The sequence below is a fragment of the Staurois parvus genome, unplaced genomic scaffold, assembly GCF_062004578.1.
Source record: "Staurois parvus isolate SC_StPar_1 unplaced genomic scaffold, SC_StPar_1.0 ptg000151l, whole genome shotgun sequence".
In the NCBI taxonomy this organism is placed as follows: domain Eukaryota; kingdom Metazoa; phylum Chordata; class Amphibia; order Anura; family Ranidae; genus Staurois; species Staurois parvus.
The window spans coordinates 18214281-18239941 of record NW_028317947.1 but is presented as its reverse complement, the minus strand read 5'-3'; the positions used below and the strand labels follow the sequence as shown (position 1 = coordinate 18239941).

Sequence of the window (25661 nt, the reverse complement as noted above, 5' to 3'; positions counted from 1 at the left end):
GTTAAAAATGTTCTTACTGGCAGACAGTTACTGAAGTTTACCAAATGTCAATGACCTACAAGGGTGCTGGTCAGCGCCTTCACAGTCCATTGAGAACTACAAGCCGTCTTCCACGATGGGATTTGTAGATCATTCATTCACAGATCTCTGAACTAATGATGTGGCTGTGTGGGCGGAGCCACGCACAGCCACACTGTTTTTACAATGTGACAGCGGGTGCGGGGAGAGGATCCCGCCGTTGTCATGAGAGATGTCATACGGTGAACTTCTCCTTTAATGATCTTCACTACACTCATTGTAGAAGTGTTTTACAAAAAACAAATCATAATTTCCCAATTTAATACAATATCAAATGCAAAGAAAAAGAAACCACATACTCTCAAAGACCTGTCACTGTGAGAACATTCATTTTATTAGTTTTCAGATTAAAAAAAAAGATCAATGTATTAAGACCCCAACCCTGTCTGCATAACCATTCTGTAGGATTAAAATGTAAAAACTGTTTGAAGTCAGTTCACTAATCAAACTCGCCTAAACCAATCATGGAAGAGAAGACATTCAGTGTTACTTTGGAAGGACGTCTTGGTAGCTCGTTCTCTCCATCCAGAATCCAAATACCCAATGGACATGGATGTGATGACTTGAAGTCTGTATACCGCCATGGAACAATAACAACTATGTCCCACACCTTGAAGTTCCTTTCTCTAAACTTACACGTGCATTTTAGCATTTAATTTCCAAAGATTGTCTCTTCTCCTTGCACAGACCTCGGTTCATGCTCTAGTGCACGTTTTAAAGGGCAGTCCATCCAAAAAGGTTATTTCATTTTTGATTGGACGCTGGACAGCTAAGTCAACTAGGGCATCTAATGGGCAAATACTTACCAAAGATTCTGTCTCTCTGACCTTGGAGTGTCCCTCTTGCTACAGTATAGGGAGTCTACATCCTGTTACCCTTTCCATAATAAAACATTTCCTTTGTAATGGTTGTTATCATGTGAAGAAACTGGAGAGTAGATCAAATCTGCACGTGTGTGTGATGCAACTCTCCAGCATGGGCAAACAAAATGGAAATATGAGTTGTGTGTGGTCTATAACCCGTTTTGTTGTTGGCTTTCCTTCTTTGATTCAGAGTTTCCACTCCTTGTCCAAGTTCATATTTTACAGAGATGGTCAAGTGTTCTTGTGTATTGTGCTGTCCTGGTTGTCTGATCCTTCTCACTTTGGTTGGTCCGTGTTCTGTGCAGCATCTTACAATCATGACCGCTCTGGCAGTGAGTTACTTGTATATAGAGCTCATATGTTGCTTTGGAAAAAAATGATTATACTCAGGTGTTGGCTGAAATGCTGGAGACGAGAGGCAGTTTTAGTTTTTTTAGGCTTGGTTTGGGCATTCTCAGACCTCAGTTTGACCGAAAGAACGGAAGGGCAGCCATGACACGATGATAACCAAAATCCTTCAATAATAACATAGAAACATGGAGCAAGAAACACACGTACATCCATGCAGCAGCAACCTGTCTAGCCGTTTCAAGGCATCAGTTTATCACAAATAATGTTGGGCATTACATTCAGAGGAGTGTACAATGGTTTTGTGTCCGTTTCTTAAAAATGTGAAAAATTCTTGAATAATCCGGGGATTTATTATGAGCCGTAGTTTTGGAGTTTGGTGGGCATTTCAGGTATCTTCGTCCTGCAGCAAGCTGAATTTGTTGGGGGTTTAGAAACATTTGTATTAAAAAAAATCTCCTGGAGGAGCCATTACATTTTGAACAAGCCCATAGTATAGTTTTTCCTTTTTTTAAAATTTTTTTTATAATTTTTAGGTCGAAAACACATCCTATACATATGGGATTCATGCCTGTAAAAATGTTTCTTCTAAAGACAAAACAAACTGTCCCTGCATGTGCAGTGGTTGCTCCCCTTCAGCAACTACATTGTAGACAAGGAATGATACATATGACCGCAGCGGCTGGTTATGTTATATACTACTCTGCTGCCAACAGTCCTCTTTGCTGAATGTGTGCTGCTGACTTGTGTTAGTTATTGGGCACATGAAGAGTCAGGGATCACAATCTCAGCAAGAGCTTACTGTCACTCAGAGTTCTGGAATGGAAGCCGTGCTTACTGGCACACGTGACAGCAATGCGATAGACTTTCACTTGCCAACATGCATAATACTTGTAAGGGGGTAGAAAAGCTAAAACATAAATCCTGGGTATTCATTAACTTGCCTTTAGGCTGTTGAAATACATTTTACTTCGTGCCATGTAGCTTGGAATACTAGTTAAAGAACTATGGATTTCCCCTCCCTCCCCATTTGTTAGTGCAATTAGCGTGTGGTAATAGTTTAGTAGTGCCTATATGCAGTAAGTGTTTACAAAAGTCTGATTACAAGTCGAGATTCTCCCAAGTGTAAGCGTTGGATAGATCAGATTGGTGGAACCACACGGGCAGTGATGGGTCACTTGCCTTAGGTAAAAACCAAGACTTTCTAGCTGTCTGTAGACAGAGGGTTCCAAAAAAGAAGAAATAAAAAGTACAAAAGGTGGCAGTTTGACTATATGGCCAGATTGTAGGAGCCTTAAAGTGCCCCCATGGCAATGTAGACTTTAATAACAGTCCCTTCAGGACCATGATGATTTAATGGCAGTGATACATAAAGAGTTCTCCCTGCTGCTAGTGGAGGAAGCCATTTTGGAATATATTGTGAAAGAAGAGGCATATTGGTGTCCCTAACATGGGTTAAGTAGTTCTACTTGAAGTAGGAAGAGAAGGTCGCATTCAGGAAGATTCAAACACGGACTTTCTCCCCCTTTTGATGGGTAACTTTGTCTTTCTGAGGTAGAAAGCCTCTTTAGGACCACATTGGTGTTTAGAGCAGAGTGCATGTTGGCTTTTTCTTTAACCCAGAATACTCTCCTCTCCAAAACAGTGTCACTTCATATCTACAGTCCCTACTCCATAGACGCTTCTGATATTTTGTACATGGGGTATCTGCATGTACACTATATGCCGGAGGGCCCGTTATGCAGAATGCTTAGTATGGCTCCTCAACGGAGAGTTACATCTCTTTTTGGATTTGTAAGGCTGTAGATGAACATATTTTATAAAAACAGTTGCCCAGGTAGTACAGACTATCCATACCAGCGTCTGGGACCTGACAAAGCCGTATGCATTACCTACCTTGCTGACCAACAGATCAGCTGGGCTCTCAATGGACTAATTCCAAAAAGGCTGCCACCACTCTAGAGCTCATTCACTAAAATGCAAGATAAATGGATACTTTAGCCACAGCAACCAATCAGAAACAGGCATTGATCAACTTTGTGCAAAAAAATTTACCAAATAGCATGTAATACAGTACTAGGGCCATCACCACGTTTCTCTTCACTTCCTTCAAGTTATATCTGCGACAGATGCCATTGTTGACTTTTCATGGTATTAATGCTAGGAGCCTGGGTGTCATGCTGAACCCCCTGCTTCAGTACTTCATCACTGAATTTGCAAAAAGATTTTCCTGGTTTGCATACTTGTTCCAGGTCACTGACCCACAATGAAGTCAACAGTCTAAGTACTGAAGTCAGAGGATCATTATAACAGGCGGTGAACAGTGGCAGCCTCTGTTTACTTTAAATAGCCAAACCTGATATTTCCCTTTTTAATATACTGGCCTTGTATATCTCAGAGAGGACTCCAGTGGTGAGCTAGTCCCACCAGCACTGTGCATTCTCAATGTACAGCCGTACGGCCATGTCCTGCTCCTCAGCTGAATCCTCCATTGTGTGGAACACATATATCAGGAATCGGGCCCCAAGAGACCTCTATCATTAAGTGAGGGGATGAAGCCAAAAGAGTGTGGGGGGAAATGTGACATCTGGAGTCTATGGAACGGCTGCAGCTGATTCTGGGTGAAACTTGACTTTTAATTGTGGTGACTGTTACATACTCTTTGATAAATTTTGTGGAACTGACCATTTAATATCTTGTTTGTGGCTAGCTTTAAACGACAAAAGAAGTCCCTGACTGGTTTGCTGTGGCCCAGTGTAAACGTTGTACTTAAGTGCTGGGTAGTAAAAGATCCCTTGTATAGTGGTGAGGGGGATGTATTTTGGGTAGTTGTTGATCCCATTTTAGTAAATAGTTGTTTTTTTTTTTTTTTTTTTTGTAAGGGTTAGTCCTCCCCAATATCAAAGTGGACCAATGGCAGTGACATGTAATTGGGGGGTCAGTCCTAGGTTTACATTGCTCCAGCCTTTAAGACTGATAAGTTCATTGAGGCTTCTTCCGTATGAAGCCCAGTAGCAGTTCTACACTGTCCTGCAGGAAAGACAGTTGAAGTTCCAGTTCTGGAAGACAGGGAGAGAGATCCCATAAATAGTCATTGTAGTTTCCCTGCTGCAACCCGTTCATTCTTCCCACATTCCAACAGATCGCCATCTTGTCTGTCTTAGCAAGGCCTAAAGGTGTCATGGGAATGATAGAGAATATTGGGAAATGGCTAGAAAAGAGTGTGCCAGAGTTCCCCATCAGTTGGCTATCCACCTCCAGACCTAAAAACAAAAGCAAGAAAGAAATGTATTGATTTTCAAATGAGTTTTGGAGGGTAAAAATTATTCAAATGTTTTCTCAAACTCATTTAGAGCCAGTTCACACCAGAAATTGTACAGGACCGCGCTTACATTCATGTGCAATGTGAGGGCAGTTCATTTTCAGCCCATTCATTTTAATGAGCTGAACTCACACTGCATCACACCAAAAGTAGCGCATGCACTACTTTTAAAAAAACTCACTGGAACCGGATCGCTTGGTACTTTTGGTAGCATGGAATCCATTGCAGGCAAATACTCTGTGTTTGGGGTGGTGTTAATCTTAAAATGACACCCGCTGTAGATTGCAGACCCTGTGTCTTATGGACATGGTGAGGGAAACGTGCATGGAACTCTGGTTCCAGTGCATAAGTTCAACTTTTGGACAAAACTAATAAATGCACTTTTTTTTGTTTTTGCAAGTAAAATTTGCATTTATAATTGTTGTCCAAAGGAGCCTGGAAAGCATTACACCAGTGATCAGTACATGATGCCATGCAGGTCTCCTGCAGACCTGCCAGAATATCTACTAGCCATATGGGATGTACAGTCAAGCAGATATTGTAACAGGAAGCTTCAGTGAACTACAGCGCCGTGGTAGTTCATTGAAAACTACAGGCCAACAGCTGCTAAGGCTGCAGGGACTTGCAATTCATTCATTCACAGACGTCTGTGAATGAATGATGCAGCCGTGTGGGTGGAGCCCCCACACAGCCACCCTGTTTTCAAATCTGACAGATAATACGGGGAGAAGTCTCCCTGTACTATGTCAGAGGGAAGCCGCTATGGGAACACGTCCCACCCTAAAAATGGGTGGAACCTTTAAGATGTTCCAAAGGTGAACTTCTCCTTTAAGGAAAAGCACTTTTAATTGCAAACAAGGATGCACAATATAAGATAGTTTGTTGCAGTTTTTGCATTGGATGAGGTACACCACGATACTGGAGATTTTGAAGGTCCCTTTAGTACGACACTTTTAAATGGATTTATTTGGTTGCACCGTTTGCAGCGGTCTTTGTTGCAGGGTTTGGTGTTGTGACTTCATGATCAGAATGAAGTTTCCACCTGAGGTTGGGTGGTTGTGTGAAATAAATATTTCAACAACCCCTAATACTGGCTTTTCAGAGTTTCATCCTCTGTTATAATGGGTTGAAAATATTTGAACTTTTTTATCCCCTCTATTGCTGGATTATGTGGTTACTACAAGGTCCCTGGTAATTTTTTTTGTTTTTTCTCTTTGTATTAGAGATGTTCTCTTTGGGTTTTCAAGGCCTTGTTTATGGTTGTATGGATGGTTTTGTCCTTGTAACCCTTGTTATGGAAGAAGTCTGCTGCTGTCCTGAGATGTTTATCTGTCTTCTGGGTCTGAACATATTTGGTGTGATATGATGGCCTGACTGTGTGTGATGGCCCATTGAGTGTGTTGGGGGTGAAAGCTGGACCTGTGGAGGTAGTTGCATCTGTTACTGGGTTTCCTGTATATTGAGGGGTGCTACTTGTCATCCCTGATGTATACTGCAGTGGCTAGGAAATGTGAGTGTTTTTAAATAGTCCATTTTTAGATTGATTAATGGGTGAATGTTGTTGATCAATGAGTAAAATTGTTTTAGATTTTCTCCACCCCATATGATAAAAATATCATCAATATAACAATCGTATCTATATGGCTCTTGTATGTTGTTCAGGGATTTGTCCTCCAGCTGAGCAATAGAAGTTTTACATATTGGGGAGTCATTTTACTTCCCCTAGCAGTATTGATACACTGAAAATAGATGTCATTATTGAAAGTGAAGTAGTTGTGTCTAAGAATGAATTCAATGAGCTGTGTAACATCTACAGCACTGTATTTGTGGTTTGGTGAGGATGATAAAAATCTGTGACATGCAGCCATCCTGTCCTCGTGAGGGATGTTACGGCACAGAGATCCATGCTGACTAGAAGTGTATTTGGTGGCAATTGTCTGTTTTTGAATAGTAACTGATGTTCTGAACAAGATCAACAATATACAGCAATTTCCAAGATCTTGCAGTATACATCAGGGATGAAGAGCTGTACACCTCAATATACAGGAAACTCACTGACAGACGCAGTTCTCTCCACAATTCCAGCTTCCACCACCCACACACCCAAACAGGCCATTATATACCGCCAGGCCATCAGATATCGTTGAATATGTTCAGACCCAAAAGACAGAAATAAATACACAGACTCCTTCCATGAGAAGGACAAAATGAGCATAAACATGGCCCAGGAAATCTCCTTTAATACAAAGCGAAACAAATAACCATGTACCTGTAGTAACCGCATACAATTCAGCACTAGAAGGGATAAGAGAGATGAGATTTGCAACCCATCATAACAGAGAATGAAACTCTAAATGGAATATTCCACCCCAATATTGGCTTTCAGACAAAACGCCCAACCTCAGACATAAACCAGTCAGCAGGGAACTTCATTCTGATGATGAAGTCACAAATAAAGGAAACAAACACTGCAGCCTGTGTAACCTAATCAATTTATCAAAAAGTGTTACACACACTAACACCCTGGTCACACTGGATGCGAATTGGCATGCCATGAGACTTGCAAACCGCATGCCAAGGTGCACCCTATTGTCCACAATTACAGTGGTCATATCGGTGCGGTTCTAGCTTGGCACCAATTTCTATAGTAGTACATGCACTACTTGTTGTGTGATTTGCATAGACATCTGTGTCCAATGACCTGAAATCGGCATGTCACCTGACTTTGAGTGAAGTCGCACGATTTCAAAGTCGGGCTTGAAGTGACCGGGGTGTAAAGGGACCTTCAATGTCAACGGATCATACAGCTGCACCTCCAGTAATGTGGTGTACCTCATCCAAAGCAAAAAAATGCAGCAAAGCATCTTACATTGGTGATACAGGACAGAACTTGCAAACCAGGAGGAATTAGCACAGACACCCCCCCATTGAGGAACATGATTTCTGCACACCTGTGGGGACTGTTTCTCACAACCAGACCACGCCATGGAAGACTTTAATGTTTTAGTTTACAGCAGGGGCGGACTGACCATGAGATGCCCCTGGTACCTTTTTCATAGACTTTTTTGAGTTTGGGCAAGGACACAGGGGCCCCATGATCCCCTATTGCCTGAGGGCCACATGAGTTGTCAGTCCGCCCCTGGTTTACAGGGAATGTCAAAACCGCTTCGGAAAGAATAACTTTTGAACGAAGAGTGATAATTGTATTTGGCACAAAAGATAATGGACTAAAGGTGGACCAGGACACCAAGAAAGCAGAAGGTGCAATATAGTTGTGAAAGAAACCAATCCTTAACTTGACTTTAAGGTTTCCAAATGTTGATAGCCTGGGGAGGATATGGAGAATATGAAATGCATGATGTTAAATAGGCTGCAGTATGGCTTGGAAGGGTTGCTTTTATGTACCTGTATTTGTCAGGGCATCCATTCACAATTATATCAGATTTTGTAATTTTACGTTTTTCTCCACATTTACATGAAGACCAAGCTTTCCCACCAAAATGGCACTGACAGGCGCTGGGACAAACTATAACCCTACTGAGGATGCACATGGCAGGATGGTACGGACTCTCCCCTCACAGCTTTCCATTCACTTCCGCACGAAGCCCCTTTGTATCCTGACAATGTTTCCAGTGAAGGGTATTGGAGGTTGGGGAAGATTGCAGTCAGAGACCATGAGGCTCCTGCCAAGCTACTTTAGCGAAGATCTTGGAGTCGCACAGTTGTAGGCAAGAAAAAAACTACGGTATATTGAAAGTGCTGGGAAGGGGGTAGAAAAAATAAATACTCTAGAAGTGCACTTAACCCAACAACCCAAACCAAACTCTTCTGCAACTGCTCAAGCAAACCTGGCAGTGTTAAACTGGCAGAGCAAATTTCAGCTGATTCCTTAGGAATCTGATTTGAGACATGGGTGGCCCTGCCAGTGCCCTCCCCATCGACCTCCTTCAATCTGAAAATTGAATGGAGCCAGGTGGAAAACTGTCAGCCAAACAGTAGCTGCATCAAATCCATTGCAGTCACTGTTCTGGTACAATGACATCCACGGGTGGGGTGGGGGGGGATCTCTGAAACAATAACTGCAGGGAAGATTCCTCCATCCACGCTGTTTAGTGTGGATAAGAAATTGATGGAGAACGGTTAGGCCTCATGTACATTGCTGCGCCTAAACATGAATTTGGGAGTTTTTTTTTTTTCATGGCCAAAGCCCCTGAACACAACTCAAGAAAAGCCTATGTGTCTGTGCAGACAAAGGCTTCTATCAGAATTTAGCTGCAGCAGAGTTTAGGGGCAGTTCAACGTCCCTCTCCTGAACGCAGAAGAATCACATTCAATAGAGGAACGTGTTGGCCAAAAAACGTTTGCCCAATAAAATGAATGAATGCCCAAGTGCTAGAGTACTTGCCATTGAAATGAATAAACGGCCTAGAGCTACATTCAGGTAAACACATTTTTGCTGTATTTATCGGTTTTCTGTTTCCAGCAGTTAACGTCTAAAGGCAGTTCTAGTGTACTTGTAGCCTTATGCAGGCCATAGATGGGTCGAAAATCGGCCGATTTTCGTATCGTTAGTGGGTTAATTCTTCGGCCGTTTTTCGGTATTTTGGCAAATTTTTTTTATCGGTAAAGTTGGAAAAAGATCGGCCGATTTTCGCGGCAATTATGGGCAAATCGGACGATCTTTTTACCGATAAAAAATCTGCGCATGAGCAGTGACCTGCAAGAGGAAGACAAAAAGGAGGGAGGAGGAGGAGTTCCAGTACCGCAAAAAGTGTCCCTGCAGAGAGCTCCGCTACTTCTTTGACAGCGCTTTGACATTTATAGCGGCTGCAACAATGTATCTATTCGTTTCCAAATAAAAACATCTGTATCCGAAATTGATACAAATAGATACAATGTTGCAACCGATATAAATGTCAAAGCACTGTCAAAGAAATAGCGGAGCTCTCTGCAGGGACACTTTTTGCCGGCTGTAGACAGGATGAAAATCGGCAGATTTTGGGGTGTTTTTTACCGTTCCTGGTAACGTCGGCCGCTTGAACGACCGATTTTTCATTTTTTTAAAGAAAAATCGGCTGTTTTTCTCCCCATCTATGGCCTGCATTAGGGTGACTGTTAAAAGTGTTTTTTTTTTTTTTTTGGTTGTTTGTTTTTTCCGTTCAGCCAGTGGGTTGAATTAAACACAACTAATGTATTCCACCATCCATACAAACAAGCAAGATACTGCATTCTGACAGTGGCACCACCCTGCTGTCAGAATACACTGATCAACGACTAAAGCCACTGATCATTCAAACATTTTCTGGCATGTGCCAGGAACAGGTGAAGCCACACGCTCATCAAAAGTTGTCCAGTCCCTGCTGGGCCGGACAAATGTTGATCCTTGTATGGGCAGCTTTAAAGTGTTACTAAACCTACAGTGTAACAAGAATGCTTTACTGCATATGCAGACTGATTGTACTGTTTATACTCCTAAAGGGTTAATCTTCCACATTTGTATAAAAAGGCTGTTTGGTCTTTTTTTTTTTTTTTTTTTTTTTTTTTTTTAAATCCTCCCCCTTTCTTTTACTGTCCCCAATCAATCTGCAATACTACAGAGCAGCATTGGCAAGTCTGAGCATGCTCTGTTTGGTGTGTATTGCTACACAGTGTTTTTTAATTTTTTCTTTGGGTGGGGGGGGGGGGGTGCATTTGATCAGCACAGGGCCAATCAGCACTGTCTGGACAGAGGTTCAGGGGTCATGCAGCCTCATAGAACACAGAGGAATGAAAACTACTCCTACAAGGTTGACCAGTGCTTGGCTGGACACTGATAGAAGTCACAAGAATGCTATATGCTGCTGATTTCCATGTTCTGTGTACTGTGGAGGACCAGATATAGTAAACGCAGGGTCCTGGGTTTAGTAACTCTAAGCACAGTGGGGTGGCCCTGTCTGCCCCTGCTTTATTAGTTAAGGAAGCCTTCTGGAAAATTTTTGAGCAGTCAGCAGCAGCTATATCCAATTAGCTGCAGCTGCTGTTTTGGTGTTGCGATAGCCAGCAGGGCTGGTGGTCAAATAAAAATAGCCGCAGAAGGAAATTTTTATAGTGTGGATGGAGGAATCTTCAAGCTGAATGAAAAAAAAATTCTCGTTATATAGCTAGCTTTACAGTGTATGGCCAGTCTTAGCATTTGTCTACACCCCTGTCACTGTCACTCTTCCTAGACAGCTTGGTCTGCTCCAAGTGTGGGAACAAAATTACAAATCTCTGTTAAATAAACTTAAAGAATTTAATATTCTCAAGACATTCACTAACCACAAACAATAATTCTAAGATGATACCTTGGCAACACCATCCTTTAAATTCCCTAGTAGCCTCTGGTTTGTAAGAACTTAGAGACTGTAGTAAGACCACATAATATAGACGTGAAGGAGGGAGAAGAGGGAACTGAAGAGAATGTAACTGAAAATGTGTCTCTTACCTTCCCCTTCGAATATTCCTTGCCAAGTAAAAAGAGAAGAATGTATGTGTTACATTCTAAAATCAGACAATAGAAACTGCAACCTTTACAAAATCACTATATAAAACAATATTTTAGAACACATTCAAAATGAGGAAGTTTACCATGAACATAGAGCGAAGGATGGTGGAGAAGGTAGAGGCTGTAGTGGGCTCCTCCAGAAGTGGGGGCTTATTCACATGGGCGCAGAGAGCCATACACCTTGAGTGTATTTCTGTTCCTGGGAGATACAGATGTTTGCATTCAGCTGCCTGTACAAATCAATGACAGGCTGAGACTGGACGCTGGTGACCACAAGAGCAAGCTGTCTGAGTTCAGGGGCGGACATACATCCCTGTACACAACTAGGTGCTCAGATGTGCAGTTACCAGCATACAATCACAGCCTGTCCTTGATTTGTCCCTATCTTCTTTCATAGTGTAGGATGGCTGTCTGCGTCCTGCGTCCACAGTATAGAACTGTGTTTTTTTTTGTTAAGTATTTTTTAAAAGAAGCAAACTTTCGATTTGGGTTTACATCTGCTTACTGTGACAAACAACAGTGTGTCACAGTAAGTACATGTAAACCCAAATCAAATGTTTGTTTTTTTTGTTGTAAAGTATTTTTTTAAAGAAACACCATATTTTAGCACAGTTATATAGTTTGATGCATCTCAGTGCCACTGTTTTCCTGTCGGTGATGGTTGCATGGCAGTTCTCATTGGGGGGTTTCCTGATTGTGACAACAGGGGACCATGCCTGCATAAATGTGTTGGCACAGCCTCTTGTAGTCTCCATTGGGAGAGTATGAAACATGGTGACAACACAGGAGGACAATTGGGAGACAGGGAATTGTCACCTAGAACAGGGAGTGCCTGAACAATGGTAGCATTACTAGGTGTTATTTTTTATTGAAAATACATTTTAGAAATGAATTTAACATGTTCAAGCTCGTGTCAGAGTTTAGGGATTGGGTTGGTAAAAACCTTTCGGCTTGAGTAATTTGTACCTCCTGTCCGCCTGTTACCAGGACAGTGCTGGCAGGTTACCCTCCAGGCGATTTAGATGCGACAGGGTCACTGCTAATCACCATCTCAGAACATTGCTGTATCATCAGAATTTTCAGACATTGCACAGCAGCTGTACACTAAAGGCATGTGATGCAACCTATCTAATATGACTGCTGGTGATCTGGCATGGACCCTACCGCCTCATGATGTAGGGAAAGGGATGGGAGAGCTTGGAGCCAAGGAAAAAAGTAGGGGTGTTTACACAGCATAGAAAACGGTGAGGACTTCAGCCACATAAAGCTTCAATGCTGCACTGGGGAGGTGTTTGGTGGCGCAGGGAGACTAATGGTAGATGAGTCTTTTTATTGGCCAATTTGGTGTGCTCTGTGCTGCTACTAGACATATAGTCTGTTAATGGGGGTTTTATATGTCAGTTAATTTTAAAAGACAAGGCGTTTGTGAGAGAAGCAGTGCTACAGAAGCTAATGGTGGCCACACATGCTTTGATAAATTATTTATTTCTATGCTGATTGATCTCTGTGCGTGTCGCAATCAATAATTCCTATGAGAAGAGAAGCTGATTTTGATTGATGGTTAAGATACGTTCTTAAGTTATCAATCGTAGCTCTGATTGCACCATGTGTCGTCTCTCATATTCTGATCACTGAAATACAATTGTATTCATGAACAAAGTATCTCAGTGCTGCCGAGCAATGCAAAATGATACATAATTTTCCTTCCTGGCGGGTTGACTCCTTTTATTTGAATCCAATCTAAAATCGATTGGAAGAGAACTTGAGGCTATTCATTGGGATGATAATACAATTGAAGCATGTTTGGCCACCACTGGAGAAGCTGCCATGTTCCTTCCTGGTAATATCTGAAAAAGATAACCCATTTCCATAAACCTTGCACAGGCACAATCTACTGTAATGTTCAAATTGTTGTCCCAATATTAAAAAAAATGTAAGGCGGCAATAAGATGTGCCCCCCTAACCCCTCCCTAAAAAAAGAATACCTCACAGATTCCCAGAAATAAATACAAGTAGTCTCTGAGGGATAATAAACACTGGAATAGTTTTTGATCTTTCCCTGTAAATAGTCTGAGTTGGGGGTTTCTGTTTTTATGCTGGAGCCATGTAAAGACTAATAGTTGTGGATTGGGTGGGTATTGCTAGAGGAATATTTGCTGGTTGTTGTGCGGGGTTTTTTTCTTAGATTCTCCTCTTGGATCTCTAATGTATTCTTCATTCATGCATTTGGGGAAATGGTTTTTAATCCCATGTATTGTCTAGGGTGAATGGTTATAAAATTATATAATGGCACGCGCATATATATATATATATATATATATATACACACAGTATATAATATATCTCCTATTCTAGGTTAAGTAGAGATCAGATGATTGTGAGATGTTTCAGCTCCCGACACCATCATTTGGAGTCTGACACACCAAATGTACAGTACGCAGGTGATTTTAACCTCTTAAAATTGGACAATGTACTGTAAAGTAGGGTGTATATCTGTCATGCTTGGTCAAAGGGTTAATCAATGGTCTTGAGGGAGGTGATAATAGAGAAGTTAAACCGAGCTGAGCTATAGTTGTAGACTGAATAACAAATGTCTTGGATTTGTATACAGGAATCTTAATTGCATATATGTATCTGGATCATTAGTTTTGGGCATCGTTACTTCTTGATGTGGGATGGTTCTGATTAGAGATGCTTACTGTGGAACTTGGCCTTGTATGTTTTTAAAGGGCGATATTTTGGCATAGGAAATAGGTTCATTTGACATTGGGCGTACGGTCAAGATTTATGGAGTTAAGTAAACTCCTGGGCAATATAAAGTGTTCTGTTTAACAGAGCTGGCACCTCCAGGTTTTAGACAAGCCCAGAACCACCCAAAAAGCAGCAATGTCTTCTGATATATAAACAGCAATTACCTTTTATTCCTTGCTATTCTTCACTGGAAAGCTAAGTATTGCTGCTTATTCTAACCCCCCTAGACAAAATGAGCAGTAAGGGGGGGTGCGATTCTGCCAGTAACACCACTCATTGACTGGCGGGCTGACCAGGCCAAGCCCCTGCCTCATGATTAGCAGCCTGCCTTGTGTATTCCTTCATTTGGCTGTTGGACTACTTATCAGGTGGATTAGGCACTCCGAAAGCCAACTGAAAGAGCTCACTAGGAAGGCTGATGATGTTACTGTTAATTGAGAGGCTGTGGCTTGACCTTGTCTGCCCGTAATAGGAAGTGCTGTTGTTGGCAGGAGCTCAAAGGTAAAACGTTGCAATATAGAAATATAAAACAAATTTGCTTAGGTTTCACAGTATACAGTTTTCCTAATACCGAACATACTGAAAGATCGAGTTTGGGGATTACATCCAGGGTAGGCGTTATGTAATTGAAATGCAGTCTTAAAGATGCCGCACCTACCGCTGAACTACCAGGGGGTTCCTGGAGTTCCCTGAGTGCTGCAGAAAAGACCTGCAGGCACTGTGTGCACAATCACATCTGTTATTGCATTTCACTTACATTACAGCTTAATCACATCGAAGTCATATGATAGGTGTGATTTACGTCATGTTGTATCTTTAACTTACAAGGAACAGTAAAATCAGAATGCCACTTACTTGAATCCCCAGCCCGTCCCCCCCAGTACAATGGCAGCAATGAGCACAGCTCCTGCAATGGACCCAATGATGATGTTTGTGCCACTCGGACCTGCAGTAAACATGTACAAGTCATAAGGGTTATAAAGTAAATATATGGATGGTGTGCCAAGTGTAGTAAGACAGCCATTAGATTTCACTTGTACTCCAGTCTCTGCACATTACTTGCACTGATCGCAGGCGCTATACTTTATAAGCTCATGTGGGGAAAAATAATACATGCACATTTTGTTTCCTGCCAAAAAAGTACATTTCATTTTTTTTGCACTTAAAGATAAACTTGGCCTTTACGTAATGCACAGAGACTACTAAAAGTAATGTTTCAAAGCCCTCTATCTCACAATGAAAGCCATAGACATTAACGTGGAGACGTTAAAAGCTCCACTTTAATGCTTTTTCCCCTGCTCCGCCTTAAGGATTGGCACCTTTGGGGAGCAGGTGCCCGAATTTGACAGGTACCCGCTCCAACTTCCGCTGCGATCACCTAGGTGATCGGAAGTGGAAGTTGTCGTGTCTGCCCCCCCCCCCCAGGTCTTCTGGATGTGACAGGTCCCAGAAGATGACGGGGCCAGCACTTCTCTCGCATGCGCAGTGGGCACCCGGCTGTGAAGCTGGAAGCTGTCACAGCCGGGTGCCCACACTGAAGATGCCGGGGAGAGAAGGCGGCCGGTGAAACCAGCCGTGGTGAGGACACCGCTGGACCGAGGGACAGGTAAGTTTCTGTATTTTAAAAGTCAGCAGCTACAGTCACATAATGTGCTGTGACTGATTTAACCACTTGCCCCCCAGAGGATTTACCCCCCCCCCTTCCTGACCAGGCCATTTTTTGCGTTACGGCACTGCGTTATTTTAACTGACAGTTGCGTGGTCATGCAACGCTACACCCAAATGAAATTTACATCCTTTTTTTTTCCCCCACACATTGAGCTTTCTTTAGGTGGTATTTGATCACCTGTGAGTCTTTTTTTATAGTGCAAAAAAAAAGAAAATTTTGAGAAAAAAAAATATTTTTGACTTTTTGCTTTTAAACATGTCCAGTAAAAAAATTTAAAAAAATCAAATTACATCATAAATTTAGGCCAAAATGTATTCTGCGACATGTCTTTGCAAAAAAAAAAAAAAAATCCCAATACATGTAAATTAATTGGTTTACGTGAAAGTTATAGCGTTTACAAATGGCGGTATATATACTGGAATTCTCTCTTTTTTTTTTTTTACTAATGGCAGCGATCAGCAACTTATAGTGGGACTGCAGCGGACATTCTGACACTGGGGGTAATGGACTTGGGAAAAAAAAAAAGCACTGACACTGTACTAATGGCATTGGGCAGGAAGGGGTTAACATGAGGGGTAATCAAAGGGTTAACTGGGTGCTGTGAGTGTTTTACTAGGGAACCCTGTCAGTGGGCTTCACTGTAAGAACACTGCTCTGGATGGCTGTGCTGTGCACAGCCATCCAGAATAGTGTGCCCAAGCTGATAGGAAGGAGGACTGTTAGTAAACAAAGCAGTCCTCCTCCCTACCAGAGATGCTCGGTAATCACCGGCCGGGACCCGGAGATTGACGGCTGTGAATGGCGGTGCGGGTAGGGAGCGCGCCCCCTACCCGGAAATACAAAATCACGTGATTTTGCACACCCCTGCCACTCTGCAGCAGTGTATCTGCTATAGGGCGGTCAGGAAGTGGTTAAAGTATATTGCCATTTATAAATGAATATAAACACAATACTGAGAGCATAAAGAGAAGGAGGAAATCCTAGCAGGATATGTAACAGATCAATCAGCTTGTCATGTGAAAATAGAGCCAAACATGTACCCTTATATTTCTCCGACATCCCGGTGACTTTAGGAACAGGAAGAGGATCAAATACACTGCAGTCCTTCCCAGTCCAGTCTAAGTCACAGATGCATTTCCCCTCATTACTACAAACCTGCAAACAGAAAAAAAAGACCTTGTAAATTGTGACTAACAACAAAGCATAGGGATCATGAGAGAATGTATAGGTGTGAAAGAGGAGTATTCAGGCATGAACTGAGTTCTACAGATGACATTTTTTAGCCTGATAAGAGTAACATAAAACATTCTGACACTGGGAGGGAACTGACTAACTGCCACTGACATCCCCAGGGACACCAATACAATGATCAGTGCTAATAAAAAGCACGGACACTGTACTATGGCACTGGGCAGGAAGGGGTTAACATCTGGGGTGATCAAAGGGTTAACTGAGTGCTGATTCACTGTGTGCTGTATGTTTTACACTGTAAGCACACTGCTTTGTATGGCTGTGCTATGCAGAACCACACAAAGCAGTATACAGGAGCTGACGGGAGAGATCTGTATTGTTTACATACAGGTCCCTCCCTCATCGGAGATACTTGGTGATCACCAGGTGCCAGCGAATGGGTGCTGGGACCTGGTGATTGATAGCTCTGTTTGCCTTATGCACTTTTTCTACTCCGCATAGGCAGATGAAATACGGTTCCAGCTTACAAAAATAGAACTTCACATAACATGTTTTTATTTTAATACACTGTAATGTTAAAGTGGCGGCACAGTGGCTTAGTGGTTAGCACATCTGCCTCGCAGTAAATGGGTCATCGGTTCAATTCCCAACCATGGCGCCTCCTGCATGGAGTTTGCATGTTCTCCCTGTGCTTGCGTGGGTTTCCTCCACGTACTTCGATTTCCTCCCACACTCCAAAGACATGCTGGTAGTTGGCTCCTATCTAAATTGTCCTAGTTTCATCCCTGGCCATGTGGGATCTCCTGCATGGTGGGGGTTGGGGAAAGACCTGGCAACCTACTCTGTAAAATAATTGCTAAGAGAATTCATGGAAAAAGTCGCTTACGAGTGACGGTCCATGCAATCGCCAATGGTCGGATACGACTGAATGGATCGATAGATAGAATGTTAAAGCACAACTAAAAGCAAAACTTTCTGGAGAGGGATTAGAATGCCTGTCAGTTTTTATTGCTGTCTGTGCCCCAGTTAGGGAGATTCACCCTCCTTATTTGTCCTGTTTACCATTACAAGTGAAAGTAAAAGAATATTGGAAAACTTTGGGTTGTCCCCATAAAACTAATAGCGGTGAAATCTTCCAATGGGGACACTAGTTCTGGTGACCTGGGGGTCCTCGAGGAATTCCTTTTAACCACTTGAGCTCCTGAGGATTTACCCCCCTTAATGACCAGGCCTCTTTTTGCTACTCGGCGCTGCACTAATTCAACTGATAATTGCGCGGTCATGCAATGCTGCACCCAAACGAAATTTACGTCCTTTTTTCCTTTTGGTGTAATTTGATCACCTGTGCGCTTTTTATTTTTCACGCTATAAACAAAAAAAGGCCAAAAATTTTGAAGAAAAACAATATTTTTTATTTTCAGCTATAAAAAATATATAGTAAACTCAAAGTTGGTTATAAATTTAGGCCAAAATGTATTCTGCTCCATGTTTTTGGTAAAAAAAAATCCCAATAAGTGTATATTGATTGCTTTGTGTGGAAGTTATAGCGTCTACAAACTATGGTATAGATACTGCAATTTACGCCATTTTTCTGCTATACAGCGCTGCGCTAGTTTAACGGAAAATTGCGCGGTCATGCAATATGTTACATAAATGAAATTTACATCCTTTTTTCCCCCACAAATTGAGCTTTCGGTGGTATTTGATCGCCTGTGTGGTTTTTATTTTTTGCGCTATAAAAAAAAAAGGCTGACAATTTTGAGGAAAAAAAACATTTTGGACTTTTTGCTATAAAACATGTCCAGTAAAAAAAAATGCAAAAATCAAATTTAGTCATAAATTTCTGCCAAAATGCATTCTGTGACGTCTTTGCTAAAAAAAAAAACCCAATACGTGTAAATTAATTGGTTTACGTGAAAGTTATAGCGTTTACAAATGGTGGGAAAGATACTGGGATTGTAGGGTTTTTTTTATACTAATAATGGCGGCGATCAGCGAATTATGGCGGCGATCAGGGACTCATGGCAGCGACCAGCAACTTATGGCGGGACTGCGGCGGACATTTTGACATTTTGGGGATGTCAGTGACCCCAAGTCAGTACCCCCCAAACACTAATACAGTGATCAGTGCAAAAAAAAAAACAAAAAACTGACACTGTACTAATGGCAATGGGGAGGAAGGGGTTAACTTTATTTTGCAGGGAAGGGTTATAGGAGTGAGGGGAGTGTTTTACTAGGGGGCGGGGGTGTGTGCTGGGCGGTACAAGGCTGATCGAGAAAGAAAAACTGTTCTCTCTTGATCAGCTCATCCTCGACTACTTCAGCTGTGCTGTCTGTCACTGATTGCCGCCGATAGCCAGGACATAGCTACTAAGGAGCGGCTGTGACCCGGCAACTGACATCTGCGGCAGAGAACCGCAGGACAAATAGGGCGGCGGCACGCCTCGCGCGCGCCCCCTATTTGTTTACAAAACACACGTCTTAAAACGTGGTTTTGCCTGTGAGTGCCGCCCTGCCACCGTATATGTATAGTGGCTGGGCGGCATGCGGTTAAAGCATGACTAAACCCACAACAGTAAAATCAGTCTGTATATGCAGTAAAGCATGCTTGTTATACTCACTGTGGAACCTAAGGGGTTAATCCCCTGCATTGTGTAAAAAGGCTGTTTGATCCTGTCTTCTCTGATCCTCCCCTTCTTTCAGTGTGCCCCTCTTATCTCCTGATGTGGAGTCACTCTGCACATGCTCAGCTTGGTGTGTATTTCTAGAGAGGGTTTTTTTTTATTTTTTATGGAGGATCAGCACAGGGCCAATCAGCACTGTCCAGACAGAGGTCAGGGGGTTCGGCATTTTCCTAGAGCAAAATGAAAACTCCTCCTACAAGCTTTAACCAGTGCTCTGCTGGACACTGATAGAAGTCACAAGACTGCTATATACTGCTCATGAGAAAGTATTTAGCAGTTTATATTTACTAAAATAATTGCATTTCCATATTCTGTGTACTGTAGGAGACCAGATATAGTGAATGCAGGGTCTGGGGTTTAGGAACACTTTAATTTGCAGAGATTTCCTCTCACTTCCTGTTTAGCTATGGGACAGGAAGTGAAGAGAAATCTCTGCAATGAGACACAGATGGCAAAAAAAAAAAATCTGACAGGTTATAACCCTCCCTTGCTCTATCCAAAAAGGGGAAAAAAACCAAAAGGTTTTGCCTTTAGTTCTACTTTATGGTTCTATTCACATGTACGCTTGTATCTGACAGCAGCTAAACGCCAGAAATTTACACCTGAAAAAGTTACAATATTTCCTGCAGTTTGTAAATGTGTTTAGCTGCGTCAGCAGTTTGAGTTTTTTTTTATATCCCATTCTTGGAGGATGTTCTACACCAAGCACCTCTTCTTCCTCTTTAGTTTTCTGAACAGAGAGATACAGCCGTTCTATTGAAATGGCGTACAGAATAGAAGTGCGTCATTTCCTGCTGCTAAATGCATTGCAGCTGAACTCCGTGTGCGTATAGCTGCAGACGGATGACCCTGGCTGCAGCACTTTTCTTCTTTCCTACTGTCTGCAACTAAACATTGATAATCGTTGTGTGTGAATAACATGATTACTTTGCCAAAGAAGCTGGACTCCTACAATGCAAAGTCTTCTAAACTCTGCCACTCTAGACGTCCGTGTGAATGTTGCCTAATGGGGGGTCACACAATTTGTTTTCTCCACAACTCCATGACACTTAGGAACTTACCCCATGGCTAGAGCACACCTCTCCGCTCCCACTGCTCGGACATGTGCTGAAGTTGAATACGGTTGCCGGTAGGCACTTCCGATCTAGGCACATCATGTTGGGTCCACATGGTGTCCCATCCTCTACATAACCCAAACCTGAACCATCTGGCAGCATGACCTGACCTCCTCTGTAATACCAAAACGCAGCATATAATTAAGCAGGGAAATAAAGCACTAAAAAAAAAAATCAATGCAAGTAAAACAAACTTAATCCATAAGGCTCAGTTCACACTGCCACGACTTGGGATCTGACTTGTGAGACTCCAAGTCGCATGACATGTGAAATCCCATGTTAGTCAATGTGAGCGGTCTAAATTAGCACTACTGAAGTCGCTCCGACTTTAGAAAAGGTTCCTGTGCTGCTTCAAGGCAACTTCTATTCAACATGGGCCCATAGACTTTAGTGGAAGTCGCCTCCAAGTCGGATCCTCATCTACATTGATGTGATTTGGATCCGACATTACAGGAAGATTGCCCAGGCATTCCCTAAAGGTCGCATCAAAGTAGTACTCAAGTCACCTGGCAAAGTCGCACTGTAAGTCACGTGCCGATCAGGCCATAGTAGTGTGAGCCGAGACTCAACCTCACATTTTTGTGTTGGCTGCCATTTTGGGCAAAACTATTCATCTACAGGAGACCTAAACAAGACGTCTGTTGTATGGAGAATAGTTGTAACACGTGTATCTCCAACTACATCACTGCTGACAAATGATATATGTGCTGGTTTTTAATCCAGAGGGAGCTGAAATTATATTGAAAGTGCTACTTTTCCTGTAAAAGGGACACTCCTACACCCCTCCATTGGTCACCATGGCCATCTATTACTAAAACAAACCAAAAGGCTCAGGAGATGACAAGCTTGGCTTTCACAAGAAAAGATGTCAGGATTTGCCGATATCTTCAGCTGTTTTGACACGTAGTTGTAAGCGAATATAATCTCTGTTTATGTATTTTTTAATCACATGCTCCTCGTAAAACGTCCCGTCTTGTGGCAGGTGCACTTTAATGCATTATCTCCTATGGGGTTTACTAATCACAGGATTGCAGATTTAAATAACTCATCACAGCAGTCCTAATAATATGAAGAGGGAACTTCCTCCAGCCCTATCACTACCTATACTCTACTTCCTGAGCTCCAGCTAAACTAGGACCTGATGACTTGTTTCCTGACCTTCATCCACCCTTCTGTTTCCTGAGATATCAGCAATTAGGTTTGTCATGTGTGTTCAGTATGGCCGCACCGGCAGACCCCCTACAATTTTTAGACAAGTCTTTACTTTTGGAACGGTCATGGAAGCAAAGTAATCCAAAATCTCAGCCTTTGTCCTACCTGCAGTCCAGATACCGACTATGGTAGTAGAAGCTCATACTGGTGATGTCACCGTACAGCTCTCCGATCTTTGGGCTTCCGGAGATGTTGGAGCATAAGAGGTAGCCGCACAGCACATCTCTAGTAAACAAACAACACATGGAAGGGTCACCTGGTGTTTTAGAGACAAACGGGGACATCTAAATATGGCCGCGGAAGAGTAGCAACCCACATCAGCCAGTCAGAAGTGATGTGTGATTCTTACTGCAGCAGGACGATGCTAGAATTAATGTACTACCACAACCCTATTACTGGGAGGCTACAACCTGTTTTACGTTTTGGATATACAAAATATTACTTTTAGTTTTAGACCGTAGATGAGTGTTTAAGGGCTCATTCACACTTGGCTGTTTTACCAACGCTTGCCAAAACGCCCCTATAGCGTTTGGCAAGCGTTGGTCCGGCGTTTGCGGAGCATTTTTTAATGCTCGGCAAACGCTCCGGAAACGCCACATGCACGGTTTAGCGGTGGTTGCCGAGCGTTAATAACGCCCCACAAACACCTATAATGCAGTTTGAGTGGTGTCACTGCTCCGCAAACGCCAGCCGGGCGTTTGCGGAGCGGCACCATAGACGAGAATAGGAGGCTTCAAAGCCTCCTGACTCGACCAGAGGCGTTCGTTTTGCCGCGAAGCAAACGCTCCCGTTAGAACAGCACCATGTGCTGTAATGCGCAGAATTGGCAGAGGTATTTGGGAAGCGGTAAAAACACTTCCCAAACGCCTCTCTGCCACCTGCACACAATGCTAGTGTGAACGTAGCCTAAAACCTGGTCAGGCCTTTACTGCGTGCTCTGCAGTTGGAGATTTCTTTCCACTTCCTCTACCATGGTCACCAGCGCAGGAAGTGAAAAGGGAATTTTGCGAACAGAGATGCAAGCAGTGTTAGGTTTTGAGGTTTGCTGTATAGGTTATAAAAACATGATCTGTGTATAATCTGAATATAAAATGAAAAAGATGTGCTACAATGCACCTCCCCCACTAAGGTGTGATCACTAGGTACGATCCTTCAATAATTGTGTGTCAAATATATAAACTTACATATGATTTATTATTGAATAGTGTATGTAATTTTGTCATAGGTCTACAAACCACCTCCCACACATGAATCCTTAATATGCATAAATGATGAGAATAATGGAATATATCATAAACCAATAAATACTGTGAAGTCCAGAGAACTCTGTGCTGAAAAATATGTCTGCTGGGACTAGAATATCCCTTCCACACCAATTAGGATCTATATGCAGATATCTTAGTGGGTGTTGAACTTAAGTCTGTGTGACCAGACAGGTGAACCCCCTCGTGCTCCCCTCCACAATCATTGCAATTATTTGACCCCTTATGATAAGCAGGTCAAAAACCGCTCGGGGTGAAGCTCTCGTCCCCTTAGATTCACAGTATCATGCAGGCAGAAGTATGTTAGTATAGTTTTGTAAAATATTGATGACGGGGAACTCTAAGGCAGGCCATAGATCAGGGTTTTGAATTAAAATTCACTGGGGTCCAGTTAGTACATATTTTTTTTTTCCAGCCGAGGTCTCAGATCCTTCACATCACAGGCTCCCGTTCCCCGTGCCCCCCCCCCCCAGTCACAGATCCCTCATCACAGGCCCGTCTATACAGACCCCCCTAATTATTACAGACTCCTCTACACATACCCCCCCCAATCACAGATCCCTCATCACAGACCCATCTACACAGAACCCCCCCCCCCAATCACAGACCCCTATACACATACCCCCCCTAATCACAGACCTCTCATCACACACAGATCCCCGCCACAGACCTCTCATTGTGTGAGACCTGAGCTACACAAGCTTCTTCATTCTTTGTTTTCTTTGAATTTCTAGCAAATCTAAAGTAAAAAGTTATGTAGATATAAATATCTGTTTGTACTTACTGTTTGCTGCATTGAATCCATTTATCTCCGTCTCTCCCACAGTTACCCTTCTCCGTCCCTTCAATGTTTAACTTTTCATAACAAAGCCGGTCAGACGCACCTGAAGCAGCGCAGGAAAAAGTATCAGGTCTCAGAACTCCTGTGTATTATTAGCAGTTGAATCCTGGATACAAGTCTGGCTGCTCTCAGTTTATAGAAACCCTCTAATTCTGTTGGGTCTTGAACATATCAGACTTTTTATAAGCATGCCAACAACCTCTGGTAACATAAGTGATGACCCAACCTTGACACAATAGCTTATGCTGGAATTGGACAGCCCACCCAACCATTACAGAGGTTGTTTATTATTGGTTTTGGATGGACTACAGAACGGTAAAGACCCTGTTGTTCTTTTGTTTTTTTTCTTGTCCTATCGATGAGTTTATCCTTAACTTGCTGTATATGTCTGTCCCAGCGAGTGAGAAGAGGAGATCCCTCCAAAAATAACCCTCTTAGAGGGCTGTCACTCCTATTGGAAGATCCCCTCACCCAGGGCGGTCTTAATGCATGGGCACCTCTGGGCACTGCCCAGGGGTCCCAGGTGTATGGGGGCCCCATAATCTTGCATTACATCATACTCACCAACTGTCCCGAATTTGCAGGAACAGTCACACTTTTTGCTGAGCTGTCCCTGGATGGCCCAGGTAACATACCAGAACCTGTACTTTTCCTTGTGATCCTAGTATTGTGCCTCCCTGACTTCCCCTGTACTGTACCCCCTTTACCCCCCCCCCCCATACTGTGCCCTTTGTGTTGATTAGTATTTGATTTATGGCATGTTGTGTTATTGTTTCAAATCAATTTTATTGCAAAAAATTTAAAAAACAATATATATATTTAACCATTTGCCGCCTGCCCTATGGCCGAATGGCAGGCGGTAAATGTCATCAGCGTTCCAGGTGGATGCCATATGGCGTCCTCCCGCACCTGCGCAGATTGCGCTGCTGCAGAGTGGTGCAGCGGCGCGATCTGTCCCCGGCGTGTACCACGGCCAATGACGGTTCTGAAACTAATTTTTTTAATTTTTTCATTTTCCGAAAAATGACAAAAAAAATACAACTTCAAAAAACTCGCCATGCCTCTTATGAAGTACGTCGGACTGTCTACTCTGCAAAAAGGGGTCATTTGGGGGATATCTGTACTGTTCTGACATTCTTGGACCTCAAGAAATTACATTGGCTGTCAGTACTTCAGGATTGATCAATATTCAGATCTACACCATAGTTTGTGAACTCTATAACTTTCCTACAAACTAAATAATACATCCTAATTTGGGTTATTTTCACCAAAGACATGTAGTAGAATACATCTTGGCCTAAATTTATGAAGAACAATTATTTATTTGCAAACTTTTATAACAGAAACAAAGAAAAACTTTTTTTTTTCAAAATTTTTGGTCTTTTTTTGTTAATTTGGCAAAAAATAAAAACCCCAGCGGTGATTAAATACCACCAAAAAAAGCTCTAGTTGTGTGAAGAAAATGATAAAATTTTAGTTTGGGTACAATGTTGTATGACCGCGCAAAGTGTGAGAGCGCTGAAACCTGAAAACTGGCCTGGGCAGGAAGGTGTAAAATTGCCCGGTATGGAAGAGCCTGGCAACAAGCATTGGAAAAAGGAAGCAGAAATGGCATACAATTCAAGACACCAAAAAGAACCTATATTTTTGGAGGAAAGGGGGGGGGGTGTAGACTGCAGCCTGTGTAACCCGTGCCAAGAGCATGCTACTGCCTCTCCTGGTACAACAGACTGCCTATCCCCAAGGGTCACCTGCAGATGTAGATCCCCATAAATTCCTGTGTGTGTTTACATATGACAAGT

The 25661-nt window shown here is 42.6% G+C and overlaps 1 protein-coding gene and 1 long non-coding RNA gene across 2 annotated transcripts in view; one reads left to right on the top strand and one right to left on the bottom strand.

Annotated features, from left to right (window-relative positions):
- The window catches only part of LOC149464566 (uncharacterized), a 40902-nt gene that overhangs the window by 11655 nt on the left and 3586 nt on the right, over nt 1-25661 (top strand). The gene's annotated exons all lie outside the window — the stretch shown is intronic.
- The window catches only part of ADAM11 (ADAM metallopeptidase domain 11), an 86612-nt gene continuing 61341 nt past the window's right edge, over nt 391-25661 (bottom strand). The window contains exons 21-27 of the mRNA XM_089674567.1: nt 23803-23902; nt 21862-21981; nt 20491-20659; nt 16595-16709; nt 14741-14831; nt 11075-11092; nt 391-4552 (exon numbers count right to left, since the gene is read on the bottom strand). Coding sequence (XP_089530693.1) covers nt 4537-4552; nt 11075-11092; nt 14741-14831; nt 16595-16709; nt 20491-20659; nt 21862-21981; nt 23803-23902 — 629 coding nt within the window. The 3' untranslated portion in view covers nt 391-4536. The remainder of the gene's footprint in view (nt 4553-11074; nt 11093-14740; nt 14832-16594; nt 16710-20490; nt 20660-21861; nt 21982-23802; nt 23903-25661) is intronic.